This window comes from Aulonocara sp. 'chitande type north' Nkhata Bay, linkage group LG12, assembly GCF_057382095.1.
Source record: "Aulonocara sp. 'chitande type north' Nkhata Bay isolate Kocher_YH1m ecotype deep benthic linkage group LG12, A_spYH_male_GT1.1, whole genome shotgun sequence".
Lineage (NCBI taxonomy): Eukaryota > Metazoa > Chordata > Actinopteri > Cichliformes > Cichlidae > Aulonocara > Aulonocara sp. 'chitande type north' Nkhata Bay.
Window position 1 is genome coordinate 23,705,073 of NC_141355.1, and position 13,789 is coordinate 23,718,861.

Genomic DNA, 13,789 nt, shown 5'->3' on the forward strand with positions numbered 1-13,789 from the left:
GGCATGCTCTCATATAAACATCAGCATCTATGCACAGCTTGGAATTAATGAGAAAATTCTATCTTCAAGAAAGTCCAAGGGGAAAAAATCATATATAAAACTAACACTTGCATAAGAACATGGGGGGAAAAAAGGCTGGTGATTAGTGGGAGCACATCCTTCGGGATAAGACTAAGATAAATTGTTCAGGTCAGAAGGGGTCCAACATGACGGGTATGAATCTGGCCTGGTATAACACAGTGAACGCATACTCTAACTAAAATTTATAATACTAGCTGACAAGACAGCTCCCACTCTCCAAAAGCTCAGGTGAACTGGAATATCCCAGTGTGATAATAATGCAAAAGCCCATTCATTTTCTTAACCACTTATTCGAGGGTGTAGAGGGCTGACACGGTACCAAAAAGAGCTTCTGAAAAGGAATAAAAAATGAAAACTATGACCAGGCAAGGTAGGGTCCTTAACCTGAATCTAATGTAACACCTTTGGGGTATTTCAAAGATAAAGGTGGACCAATATAACCCCTCCAGCAAAAAGAAGCTTAAAAAGAACATTTACAATGTCAGAACTCCTCTCCAGAAATCTGTGCAAAAGGGGCATGAAGTCCACGCTGAGAAGGATTCTAGTTTTTAAGTAAATACTTTAATGGGTTTTTTTTTTTTACTAGAACTCTTAAGGTTGTGTTTTTGAATTTTACATAAGAGCAAATACTCTGCAGTTCAACAGTGTATGATCACACAGTATTGTGGCAGCAGTACATTCCTTCGTTAATTTGGCTTGTCAGTTGTTCCTGTTTTAATTCATAACAGCATCACTACTCTCTGCAATGTTTCATCAGATGAGGATTTTTTCTAAGCTCTGCTAATAACATTCTCGGATGGAGTGGGCCCTCCTTGGGGTGCAGTGAAATCTGGGTAATGTGCCGTTTTTGGCTCATGTTTGGGCTGATACATACTAAGAGACAGATGAATACAAGTTTATGTTTACCGGCTTCTGAGACTCACAGAGGAAAACACATAACTGCAGACACTGCTGTATTGCTGAGTGACTTAGCTTATCAACAAGGTACTTGGCATCGATTTTACATGCATAAATGTGCCTATGTACGCAAGAATGAGAATGCATCACAACCCATTTACAGTATTGTTTATCATGCAGTAGCATCATTTAGCATGCACTGTGACATTATCACATCTCTTGATTTGAGTTTTTCATCCAACTTCTTTTGGGTTCAGATTCATTAATTAATTATTAATGCTGTAAAAAAGTGGCACAAAGTAGTTTCTGAAATTACATTATATCACATCATAGTTAAAATAAATAAATAAAACAACAGAAAAGTTACCAATATTTGCTATATTTAACATACAATGTTTTATATTGTCTAACCAGTCCTTTCGTGGCTGTCAGCGATCTGCGCTAAATCATAAATCTTCACGCTAATTTAGCAAAAGCAAACTAGCTCTTTCCAGATCTTTTCTTTCGACATTTTGTCAGCCAACTTTTCAAAGTAGGTAAAACTTTATAACTGCTCGACTGTGAGACTTGCTGGAGGTTAGGTGGCGGGATGGTGAGGGATGATGCCTTTAAAACGCTTTGAAGGTTCAACAAATATCAAAGAAGAAAAAAATAATCTTCTATACTAAATCCTGGTAGTCTTTCATTTTATTAATTTCTCTTCATATCTCTTTTTTATGCATTTATTTTCTCCACGTACTGGCATATTTTCCTTCTGACTTTATCTGTCCCACCGTCCTTCACTTTCTCTCTCTCAGTTATAACAGTGACTTTTCCCTTAACCAGATCTGATTACACTGAGCCCCCTTTTGTGATAACCTTTTACTTCAAATCGACCCAACCTCCTGACCTACCCTGCTTTTCGGCTCCTATTTGGATCTACTGTTGTGATTAAAATGCTTCCTGGCAGCTAGAGCTTGCTGAGCAAAGTGTCTTTTTTTCCACTGCACCATGCAAAAGCAATTCAGCATTTCTCTCCTGCTTTCACCTTCCTACTCATTTTCTTCCCCATTGTTTTCTCCCCTGTTATTTCTTATTGCTTATTGAGAGTGCGCTCTTCATGAGCTTATTGTTTAATTCTGTCATCAGCGCTCTCTCTCTCTCCTTCTCTTGCTTTAAACTGTGTCATTCTCCAGCATCTCCAAGCTTTTTAATAAGTACAGATGTAACACTCCGAGGCACTAACAAAATATGCAGTTTGTAGCAGGATAATGGCAATAAGTGTTGTGACTCTAAATCTGACACACACATACAGTGATATTTAATATCTGACAGTTTTATTGGACTTTTGTAGCAGACCACTTTAGCCCCTTTTGTGGTTTATAAAGCACATAGAGGCAAACACAGATATATTCACATAGTAAATGAGTCATTCACAGCATCGCAGCCAGGTACACGGGGGTAAGGGGAATGTAGACACATACATGCGCATAAATGTGCATGCAATGGCAGTCATGATCTCTGGCCCTGTGGCTATCAGGTCAAGCCTTTCTCCTTCAATATCTTAGCAATATGTCAAGGTCACACACATGCGACACGTACACACAGCCCTGCACACAGCTGCATGCGCACACAAATTTCAGATGATGGCAATTTGTTCTGCCACCTTCCACGGAGACAAGTGTTTGCATAGCAATCAGGAGTCCAGACACTCAGGGGCACAGGAGCACAGGCAGCTACTTGTGTCAACTGGAAAATGCCTATTAGTGAATTTCGTCTGTTTTGCTTATGATGCAAATGTCTCAGCTGCATGTATTTAGGTTTTCCTTCAATCATGGTTAAATTGGACTAAGAAAAAACAAGTCTCAACAGTGATATATATATTTTTTTGGTTTTTCTTTTTGTGTGTAGGCATTTTTTCATAGTTTCTACACTCACATAGGCTTAAACCTGTCTTTACTGTAGCTTATAGCATTAGACACAATCATTCCCCACCTCAGCAAAGGGAAATCACTGCAGTGGTTTGGATGTATGCGCTCAGCAGCAGCAGCCACAGTTGCAGTTTCACATTTGACCTTTTTGAGTATAAAATGCCATGCTTACAGTAGCAGTTCGAGTAATGCATATAGCAAAAACACACTGTCTTATACATATTTCTGCTATACATCCATCCACAGTCACCCTGAATTAACTTTCCAGTGGAAAACCCTCAGTGCTCTGTTCCTCGGTGCTCTCTTGGTGATATCATCGGGAGGATATTGGTTGCTGGCTCTGAAAGTGACTTCATGATGTTTGCAAACACTGAATAAACATTTTTGTACTAGGAATCCACAGGGTGTGCGTGTGTGTGTAGGAGTGTGGTTATGGTGTTTCACCACCGCTCTAAGCCACAGAGCTTTTTCCCAGATGTCAAATACTGCTCCAGGGTGCGCTTATGTGTTATAATGGTAAGCCGTGGTGTTGATTTACTTGCAACAGAACTCACTCATTCACTCAAGTCACCTTTTAAAGTTTCATTTATGGGGAAAATTACATATGTGTCACGCAACGTAATACTATATAGTTACTGTTTTGTTTTGTCATATTCGCCAACAACATTTCTTTTTAGAAGGGGAAAAAGGGGACAATTTAAAGGGAGGCAGGAAGTTTCACATAGGTCTCACAAACAACAAAAGTCAAAGGTTAAAGCAAAACAAAATGTGTTGTAAAAATAAACTCTTATAAAACCTGAACTTAAAAAAAAGTTTAAAGTTCAAAGTACATTACAATACCATTCAGTTCACTGCCACTTCCATGTACTTTATATTGTAGGCTACATACGAAACAACAGCTGAACCCTTATGTGTGTGAAAAGTGAACTGATTCTTAGAATGATGCAGATTTTTAATGTATGTTAAAAAAAATATCTTCACAATATATTTCACTTAATATAAAAATATAAAACTTAAAAAATCCCAACCACAGAACAGATGAACGGTTACACTCAGTTTGTCCCCAGAACATATTGTCTCTTACCAGAGGTAGCACTCAACCTTTGATCTTGTTTTTTGTGTTAATGAGTCATTATACAAAATGGAAACACAGAGGAAATGCTGTTGCTATGTCAGCGAGCTGAGTTGTTTACTTGTTCGAAACCTGACTGTGGATGGAAAGACCTTGTCTGGTGTCTGGAGCTGATCACAGGTTGTGAAGTGTCGAAATGACAGGGTGGGGCATTGAGTGAAAGAACTGGTCTGAGTGGAAAGAGACTCTCTAAAGTCACTTAGAGAAAATGACTCCCTATATAACCACTCTGAAAATGACTGTGCCACTCAAGGTCACATGTCTTTCACTTCTAAAATATTTTTGAGTTTTATTGGTTTATCAGGACTTTTGTATAAGAGATCAGAGTTTTAAGGAGTCTTTGACTTTATCAAATGGTTGAAGAACCAATGATGAAAACTGCTCTTATAAAAACGCAGACAACTTCAGCATGGCCATATATCAGATTAAATCTGACAAACATGTATTCATCTTTATCAGTCTTGTACAAATTAACTAGTATTTATAATATTAGCAATGACTGTAATGTTAAAAACAATACTCAGCAGTGGCATCACCCCAAACGTGCAGTCCTACTGTATATTGTTGAATGGCAAGATGGCGATTTGTGTATTTCAATCAGTAATGCAAATTTAATTTTGCTCACCTGTCTGAGCAATAGTTGATTTTTCCTCCACATAGTCCTTTTTAATCTGCTCTCGGGTCGTTCTTAGTTCACTCAATCACAATGAAATTATAATCAATTTGTTTCTCTGTCTAACTGCACTGTTTTTTTTTAAAGCAGAAAGATTTTTTACAATCAGAACAATAACAGAGATTAACAGGAGAAAATGCAGAAAAGTGCTGCTCCATTAAAGCATGATCGCAAAAGAATTAATCCTGACAAACTTTAAGCTATGCGTGTGTACATTTAAGACCAATCAGCATTCTATTAGAAACTACTGGCCAATTATGCTGCTGCTGCTGCTGTGTGTGTGTGTGTGTGTGTGTGTGTGTGTGTGTGTGTGTGTGTGTGTGTGTGTGTGTGTGTGTGTGTGTGTGTGTGTGTGTGTGTGTGTTTTGGGTATGAAAATAGTTTTAATCGTTTGATTTAATGACCTGCCAAGAATTTTTTTAATTGACCCCAATGCCAAGACAGAATAATCTAATGACATGGTAACTGTATAGTGAGTTACAATGATTGCTTGCTATAGCTTTCAAAGCTCTGCAGGCTGTGGCTTGTTCTTCCTCTTTGGCACTCTTCTTTGTGTCCTGTGGTTCACTGATCTGTTTGAAGTTAGCCCATGTTAGACAGTGATAGATGGCTTTTGTTATCAACTGTTAAGTATTTTTTGGAAGTCTCTGCTCTTGTCTACACACGATACATGAACTACAGTACTTCTGAGGTTAGATTGGAAATTTACAGTGTTTTGGACTTGTGTTTGTCAAATACTGTTTTCAGCAAAACCATTGTTTCAGAGTCGATTTACACAGAATGTAGCATTTAACCCTAATATTAATATTTAGAGGGTAACAAAGATATTCGAATAAATTGATAAAATGGATTACGTGGATAGGCAGTTAAGTGGGTGGATATGTGGATGGATCACTTTGCCCTCTTGACTCTAAGCTGGATGAGCAGCTAAGGAAACTGACTGATGGAGGGATGAATTACTTTGCCATAAGCCACTGGTCCCTCCTGCTTCCCACATTACAGTCATTACAAATGCAAAATAATTGAACTGAGTATATCTATAATTATATTTTAACTAGGCAGAATGAAACTTGGGCTGCCTGCATCACAAAAGATGTGTAAAAAGCACGATGTGGATATCATAAACTTGAAATAATTTGCATTGCAGTTATCTGCAACTGAAATGTAGATAAGACTTTAAAAGTACAAATCCACAAAAAAAACATCTTTGTAATGTAATTTCTTTCCACCATAGCCATGGCTTAAGTGGATGGTTATCATTTAACGTTTTAATTTCAGATCCATTTATATCCCATTTTTCTGATGTTTATTAAATGATATCTTCTTCTTGTATCACCTGCATCAATTTGCTTTTCTTCTAAGCCGCAGGTCTTCTTTCTTCTTTTTTTAATTACAATCAATTGTGAAGGACGTGGATGCACAAATTATCCTCTGTGAAAGCGAAGGAGACTCCTTTCCTCCTTTTTTCCCAAGAATCTCACATTGCTCTTTATTGCTTGAGCAGCTGCATGAGGGGAAACCAATATGATTTGGCATTGGTAGTATACAGGCAAAGACACCCATTCTAGATAATTGCTCTGAATGTGCTTATGTAGAGGTGCCTGAGGCAACAAACTAACCACAAACATAATAACAGTCTTACTTGAGCAATGGAAGAAGAAGTTTCAGAGGGAGAGGAAAAGAGGGGGCGATGATGGACTCGAGGAGAGGGAGATGAGGAGAAAGGCAACGAGGAGTTTATGCATGAAGAGGTCATTTTTGAATAAATGCTGACACTCTTTTACTGTACATATGAGAGCGTTCCCAATGAAGAACAGTGCATAAGGTCTCTGCTTCTCAACTCTGCTGTAAATCTAAAAAGGTCTCTCAAGAATGTAGCCATGGTTTTGTTATATTTATGAATGAGTGAACTGGGTTCAGTGAAATGATTCGGCTATACCTCCTGTTTTGAGCATGCAGTAATTTTCCTTGGGCACATGTGTGCACAGCAACACACATCTGTGGCCCCCAGTGTCACAGACACAATGTCACAGACACTTAAACCAAAAGCAAAAAAAATAATTAAATTAAAAAAAACACACAAACAAAGAAAAATCCCACCTTTCAAATAAACATGTGCTCTTGCTACCAAACTGGTGACAATTTGTCAGCCATAAGTTATCAATGTGTGTAAATGTGTGTGTGTGTGTCTATTCATCCCCCCAAGCAGTTTGCTTTAATCTGCTTTAATTTCATTCTCAATCTTTATGGAAATCAACTCACAGCCAACTCCTCATTTCACCATCTCCCTTACTAATTAAGACTAGGAAATTGTTCCTGGAATTGCCTGGCATAAAAGAAGTGTCTCATGCCTCAATCACTTCCCCTTTTTTCTTCTTATGTCTACAGTAGTTTTATTTATTAATTAATTTATTTGCACATTTGAAGGCACGTATGAAAGTCTATTTATTTGCACCACTGTGAACATCATACCATGTGTGCTGTTGTCCTGTCTGCATGTGTGCTGTGCCAGCTTGTTTGTCCTTGTCTCCAGTGTCTATTATTTGCCATAGTATCTCTGTGCCTCTGTCTTTCTTTGTCTTTCACTATTTGTTCCTCTACGTGTGTGTCTGTGTTGTGTGGGTAGCCATGTGGTGGATTTAGGGCTAAAGCTTTGGGTGATTACTCCCATAATGAACCATCATGCTCTGTTCAGGCTGTCATCCCCCACAGGGACTTGACTGTATTGTGAAGTTATCATTCAGCCCCAACAATACTCTGTGTCCTCACATAACTCTCTTCACTGATATGACTCTAAGCATTAAATCTGATTTGATTCATATCACATGAAAGTAAACCTCACTGTGTGGTTGGGATAAAATCACATAGTTATAGGTTACTACCTATATTAGTGTACATCGGAGTAATAGCATGTTCACCGCTAATGCCTTGTTCATATATTTGGACTTGAATGACTGACCTGCTACAGGACCTGGGCGATGTATCTGACCCTTCCGTTGTGTTGATCTAGTATTTGCTGAAGGCTCATCAGAATTGGAAGGGTGGGGTTCAAGAAGAGAAACAAAAAAAAAGGCTGAAGAATTGCACTGAAAATCAGTCGTACTGGGGGTCTTGTCCAAATTGGTGGAACTTTAAACACAAAAAAGGTTTGGTTAGATTTTGATCCACCATGCAGTACCATCTGGAAAGTGTCTGATTGGCAACAGCTCCATTTTTCAGCATGACAATGATCTCAAAACACAGTGCCACTGCAGTGAAAGCATACCTGGATAGAAAAGCACACAGTGGAATAGAGTCAGTCATGAATTGGCTTCCCCAGAGCCCAGACCTCAACATTATTGAAGCAGTGTGTGATCATCTTGACAGAGAATTGAACAAAAGGCATCCAACATCTAAAAAAGAGCTTTTAATGTCATTCAAGAAGCCTGGAGAACTATTCCTGAAGACTGTACTTAAATAAATTACACGAAAGCTTTCCTCAGGCTCAGTTGAAGAATAAAAGTGGTCATACCAAATGTGGACGTTCAAGTTCGTTAGAATTGTACAAAGTCTTTTTCTGCATTATATACTGTATTTCTATTTATTTTTTCATATCAAAAAAAGGTGTATGTGTTTGTGAGAGAGAAAGTGTGAGAACAGCATATGAAACTTGTCCTTTCATTCCTCACGTAACTAATGGGCTAAACACAGTTTGATCAGCACCCTGGTCTCATGCTCAAACACTTGGCTTTATATGAATACAGACGAGAAGGATTAATGATTCTGAATTCAAGAGATCAAAAATGATAAACAAGTACTTTAACTCTTAGAGGGGACATTTTGTGCCATTTCGGTTTTTTGTATTTTTTATTTTCATGCTTTGGCCGCGGAATGAATATAGCTTATATTTGCCAGAGGACATTAATAAAAAAAAAAAAATTCACAACTGTTTTGTCTGTTCCTTAAATTAGCTTAAAATGGCTGTACAAAAACAGCCACATTTTATCCTGAGGCCAAAAAATGCCCCATTGAAAATCATTACAAGTCATGCAATTTTTGATCCCACATCTTGACATGATTGTTGATGGTATTATTGCTCAGGTGATTTATGCAGCCATGGTTAGAAGTATGAGTTTTTTTGGGATTTGGTAAAAACACTGGAGGCTCTGGACATGAGACGCCATCTTTACACTATGTAAAGATGGCGAGGAGGTCTCAGAGGTAGAATCAGACCAGCCGGAGTCCAACTCTGACTCATCTGATGCTGAGAGTGGAGAGGAGATGGTTGAAGTAGTGACAGAGCGGACTTCTCCTTCTTTTTTTGTCATCCCCATATTTTGGTCTCCCACAAAGACTGGAATGCACTGTTATGTCCCAGCAGCCAGAGGTTTGATCCCAGGACTTGCGCACCATGCCACCAGCTATGTGCTGGTGCTGATAGATGTATCAATGTATATTTCAGGCTGAAGCAGTTTTAAAAGACTGAGTCATTTAAAGTGAAAAAAATATGACTATATAATATGTTTAAAGAAGTCTTTGAAAAGTTGGCATTTTTCGTTCTTAGGGTTAAAAGAGTTGAGATTTTTAAGGCTCACCTAAGAGTTAAAAAGGCTTGCTCCCATTCATTTTCTTTTAAAGACATGTTTGAGTCATGAGAACAGAGACATAGTCAACGTTGGACTGATGATAAGGAGGTTTGGTGGATTACTGATTTTGTGAGAAATAAAGGACACAAATGAAGACTATACAGGGTGGTTTCATTTTTATTGGATGAGTTAATTAAAGCAACGTGGACATGAAAAAGACTTCAGACCAAGCAGATGGTTTTGGTGTTTAAAAAAAGGGAAAGTCTTGCTATTGCTGCCAACTTTTTTGGCTCTCATCTTTCAGCTCCCACCTGCCATCCCAACTTCCACCTTCTCTTTCTCCCCCTCCCATTTTGCCTTCTCTTTCACTCCTCCACCTTCCATGTCTTTTTAGCCACTGTAAGGTGAATGCTCTGATGAAATACCCAGAGAGTGACTCAGAGTCGATTGGTTCAGCATTAAAAAAATGTCCTGTCTAGTGTGTGGCTGTGTGTGTCCACAAATGGTGTACCACTGCTGACGGATAAGGTGATTAAGAGTACACCTGGGAACCAGGAAAGCAAAAGTATTCAAGGTTAACACACATAGACGTACATACAACATGGACACACACGCACGCACACACACACACACACACACTGCTCCGTCCTATGAAAGTTCTCTGTATGGTTTTAAAAAACTAAGGGCAGAGGACATATTAACTGCAAGTCTTTTTCCCCCAACCAACAAAGTGACTCTCAAACTTTTGAAAGTTAAAGAAAAGGTTTTTACCAGCTTGCCACAGCTAAATGAAGCCATGTTAGTAGTATTTAAAATATTATTAAAACACCAACATTACATTTCTCACTCCATTTTCTTAAGGTATGCAACAAAATAATCCATCACTCTGACTTGCTGAAATTATTTCAATTATTTAGACTATCATCCAGTTACAAATCTTGCTTTTATTTGCACTAAAGAGATGTGAATGTAAGTACTTTATTTAAAAAGTAATTTGCAGGAGAAAAAAAGCACATTGATGTTGCCATATTACACACTTTAGAAGTTACTGCACATCCAAAAGACTAGATGGAAAGATTAGTGGTCTCTTGCCTCATACTCCCACACCAACTCCATACATTCGTATGGAGAAATCCACTGCATTTGATCAGCACCATAAATAAAGTGACCTGCTAAGTCCTGCAATGCTGCCATCTATCTCGTGTTACAGCGTGCCTTTATGAGCTGTTTTCTGTGGCAGGCTAATTATTTTTACATGTGTTGAGCTCAACTTCGGGAAAGGGATACACGATTGCAGTATATCATAAGGCAGCAGACTAGGGAGGTGAGCAGAAAGGCAAACTGTACTTCCAATACATGAAACGAATCAGAGGGCAATGTTCAATTAAAAAAAAACACACACACACGCACAGACCAATATAGAAAAACTAGTGTTGGGTTTCCCAGAGCAGTGAGATTGTCTGAAAGTTCATAAAATTGTGTAACTCACTGTAAGAAATACGAGACCATAAAAAAGATCAAACATAAACTTTTAGTGTTTTTAATGTTTAATGTAAAGGATGCATTTTCTCTACCGTCCCCTTTGCCACAGTTCTGTTGTCCTGGTTCGTTGTCCTAAAGTCATCTACTCTGAGCTTTTTGGGTTTTTTTCCTTCTTCAAAATGAAAACGGCACAGTCCTTTCTGAAACATTCAGTGAAAGAACCAGCAGCACATTCCATGCTGCTTTGTAATGCTGTCATTTATAATGGCATGTGAACCATTAGCTTGAATCATTTATTGTCTTTGGCCTGTTGGAGATTCCTCAGCTTTCAGAAATCTGTATGGGAGGAAAGCAAGGTTAAACATTGTGCATTGCAGACTGGGTTTAATGTGTGAAGCTAAAGCGTTTGAAAGTATTCGGACCAGTGACTGTACTTGTTGCGTGTGTAAGTGTGTGGTTAGCTTTGTGCATCCTTGTGCAAACTAAGGTAACTAAGTGTTTTTTTCTTGTTGTGGACTGAAGAGTGTGAGAAGTCAGCTGATGTTTGCTGTCTTCAAACACCCCCACCTTCATAATTACTGTGTCATTATTAAGTCAAAATTAAGTAATGTCCCTGCTTTACACTGACAGAGCATTATCGCTAAAATGGTCTCCCTAACTGCTGAATCAGAGGAGGCTTTTTTGCCAGATGGCCTCGCATGATGTCTGGTTGACATTATAATTTGCCCCTAGGCATTAAGTTTCTTGTTTCTCTCCCCAGACCTGAAGAAGTCATTTGAACAAGAACCCCTGGGAAAAGAAGTATCTCTGGAGCAGGAAGTTCTGTTACAGTGTCGCCCTCCAGAGGGCATCCCAGCTGCTGAGGTATGTGCAGCGTAATCGCTAACTTCCACCTGAAGTGAATGTTAAGTAAGATGTGAGATTAGGAGGACTGCTAGAGCAGAACAAGGAAGTGACTGAAGAGAGGGGATGACAGAATGAAGACAACAATAGATGTAAAAAGGTATAAAAATAGAAATCATCAAGTGGAAATAACTTTAAAGTGCCACTGAAAAGTCAGTTATTACTTACGTGACACTTCTTGAAATTGCCTGGAACTTTGAACGACAGACAGCAGAACTGAGTGGTTTGATGGGTGCGCGTGCTCCTTCACAGTCTGCAGTCGGTGGTTGAAGGCTGTGCTGAATAAAAATTTCTTGTGCCTTTTTGGCACATTTTGTTAAATTGATATTTTTTTACTATTACGAAGCCTAAATTTATAAGATTCAATATCTCCAAAACACAGCAGGGGTCAAGATAGCTTTCATTTGTAAATGTCTTCCATTGCAACTGGCATGGTGAATAAGCAGCGTTTAGTATTAAATGATTTGGTGTTTGTCATCCGACATGTTTGTATAAGATATTTTTTTGCGTTATCATGTCGAACTGCCACAGGGGAAATCAGGAGAACGGCCTAAATCCTAGTTTAACTGACAAGTTTCCGGTACGCCAAGGTAACAATAATCCCAAAACCTAAAGTTTAAGCTGAGAGTTAAGTGTCCCCAGAGAGCCAATTTGAGTACAGGATGTGAAAAAACTCCAGTGAATACAGAGGTTTAGTCTGTATTCCTGTACATTAGCATTTTTATTGCACGTTCTTTTACTGTACTTGAGTTCTGCGGGGGAAAAAAAGACTGAAAAATGGCCTGAATTCCTTTATTTGCACAGATACAATACAGGTTTTTTTTTAGCAGTAGTTTTCTTGGCTTTCTGAAGGTCTTTTAAAGATTTTTCTTTGGACGTTAGCTGTTTTGTCACTCAAAGCCTGGACCTCGACATTACTGAAGCAGTGTAGGACAGCCAGCAAACAAAACACTGCCAACACCCAACGAAAAGCTTTTGAATGTCCTTCATGAATTCCAGAGAAATATTCCTGAAGTTCCCAACTTTCAATGGAGGATGACTCATGACTTTTGCACAGTTCTGTATAATGTATATAGCAGTGAAACCTGGACCAAAGTAAATTCGGATTCAGTAAACAACAAATAAATTAGACGATCTTTAACACTTGCCGTGCTCAAGACCAGCTATTCTATGAATACCTGTATTGCTAACACACACACATACTCTTACTTGCCTTTACTATGTGAGATAATATTGTGAGACTCGAGGATATTGTCAGCACATGTGTAATTTATTCACTCATCAAACGTGTCACACAGTAAACACCCACTTTGGAAGAGCCACACATGTCACTTCCACTACCGTAGCGTTGTAACTACAGTGGAGAACACCATTTACAATTCACATCATTCTTTGCTTCCCTGGTTTCATCTGGCTGTGTTCCCACCTCAATGGATAAATACATAATTTCATTTAGTTGGTCACTGGGGAAGAGGAGCACGGCACTCGGAGAAGGCTGTTGTACAGAATAAGGAGTGTCTGAATCAGGTTTCAATCCTTGGGGTTTGATAGTCGTTTTCAATTGCAGCTAAGTACACAGCTCCCCTGAGAGAGAAACTGAAGGAGAGGGAGTGAGGGAGGCACTTAGACAGACCAGCATACAAAGTGAGGGCGAGTGTGGCAGAAAGGCAGAGATGAAGGACGGGTGTCAAGAGAGATAATGATAGAGAAATGAGTGGTATGGAAGAAAGAAAAAAAACAGAGTGATCGTATTCTTCTGCTCCTAGAAATGAGTAATTCTTCTTTTGAGGGAAATCAAGAAAATAAATTTGTTGAGTTGTCACTTTAACAGTAGGAACCACAAAGGACATTTAAACATGAAGGCCCTTTCCACTCATTGTAGCTGACAGCAACACCAGCACATTAACATTGACAACTTTCTTCTTGGTAACCAAGCTCATCTCTAATGACACACGAGTACCCCTACCTTATCTGCATGTCATAGCACATTTTATCTTTTGACACCTAACACAACACATTCATGCACAGAGGCATACACTCATAAATCTCATGGCCACACACACACAATACACACACGTGGACTCTTGAAGCAATTTTTCCACTGTGTTCAATTTGCTACCTTTTCCCATTCTTTTTTCTGCTGTCA

General features: G+C 38.8%; 1 protein-coding gene across 2 annotated transcripts in view; it reads left to right on the plus strand.

Annotated features, from left to right (window-relative positions):
- unc5ca (unc-5 netrin receptor Ca) overlaps positions 1-13,789 on the plus strand; it is a 188,866-nt gene that overhangs the window by 112,017 nt on the left and 63,060 nt on the right. For both annotated transcript variants that reach the window (XM_086314507.1, XM_086314509.1), the window contains exon 4: positions 11,501-11,604. In XM_086314507.1, coding sequence (XP_086170633.1) covers positions 11,501-11,604 — 104 coding nt within the window. The remainder of the gene's footprint in view (positions 1-11,500; positions 11,605-13,789) is intronic.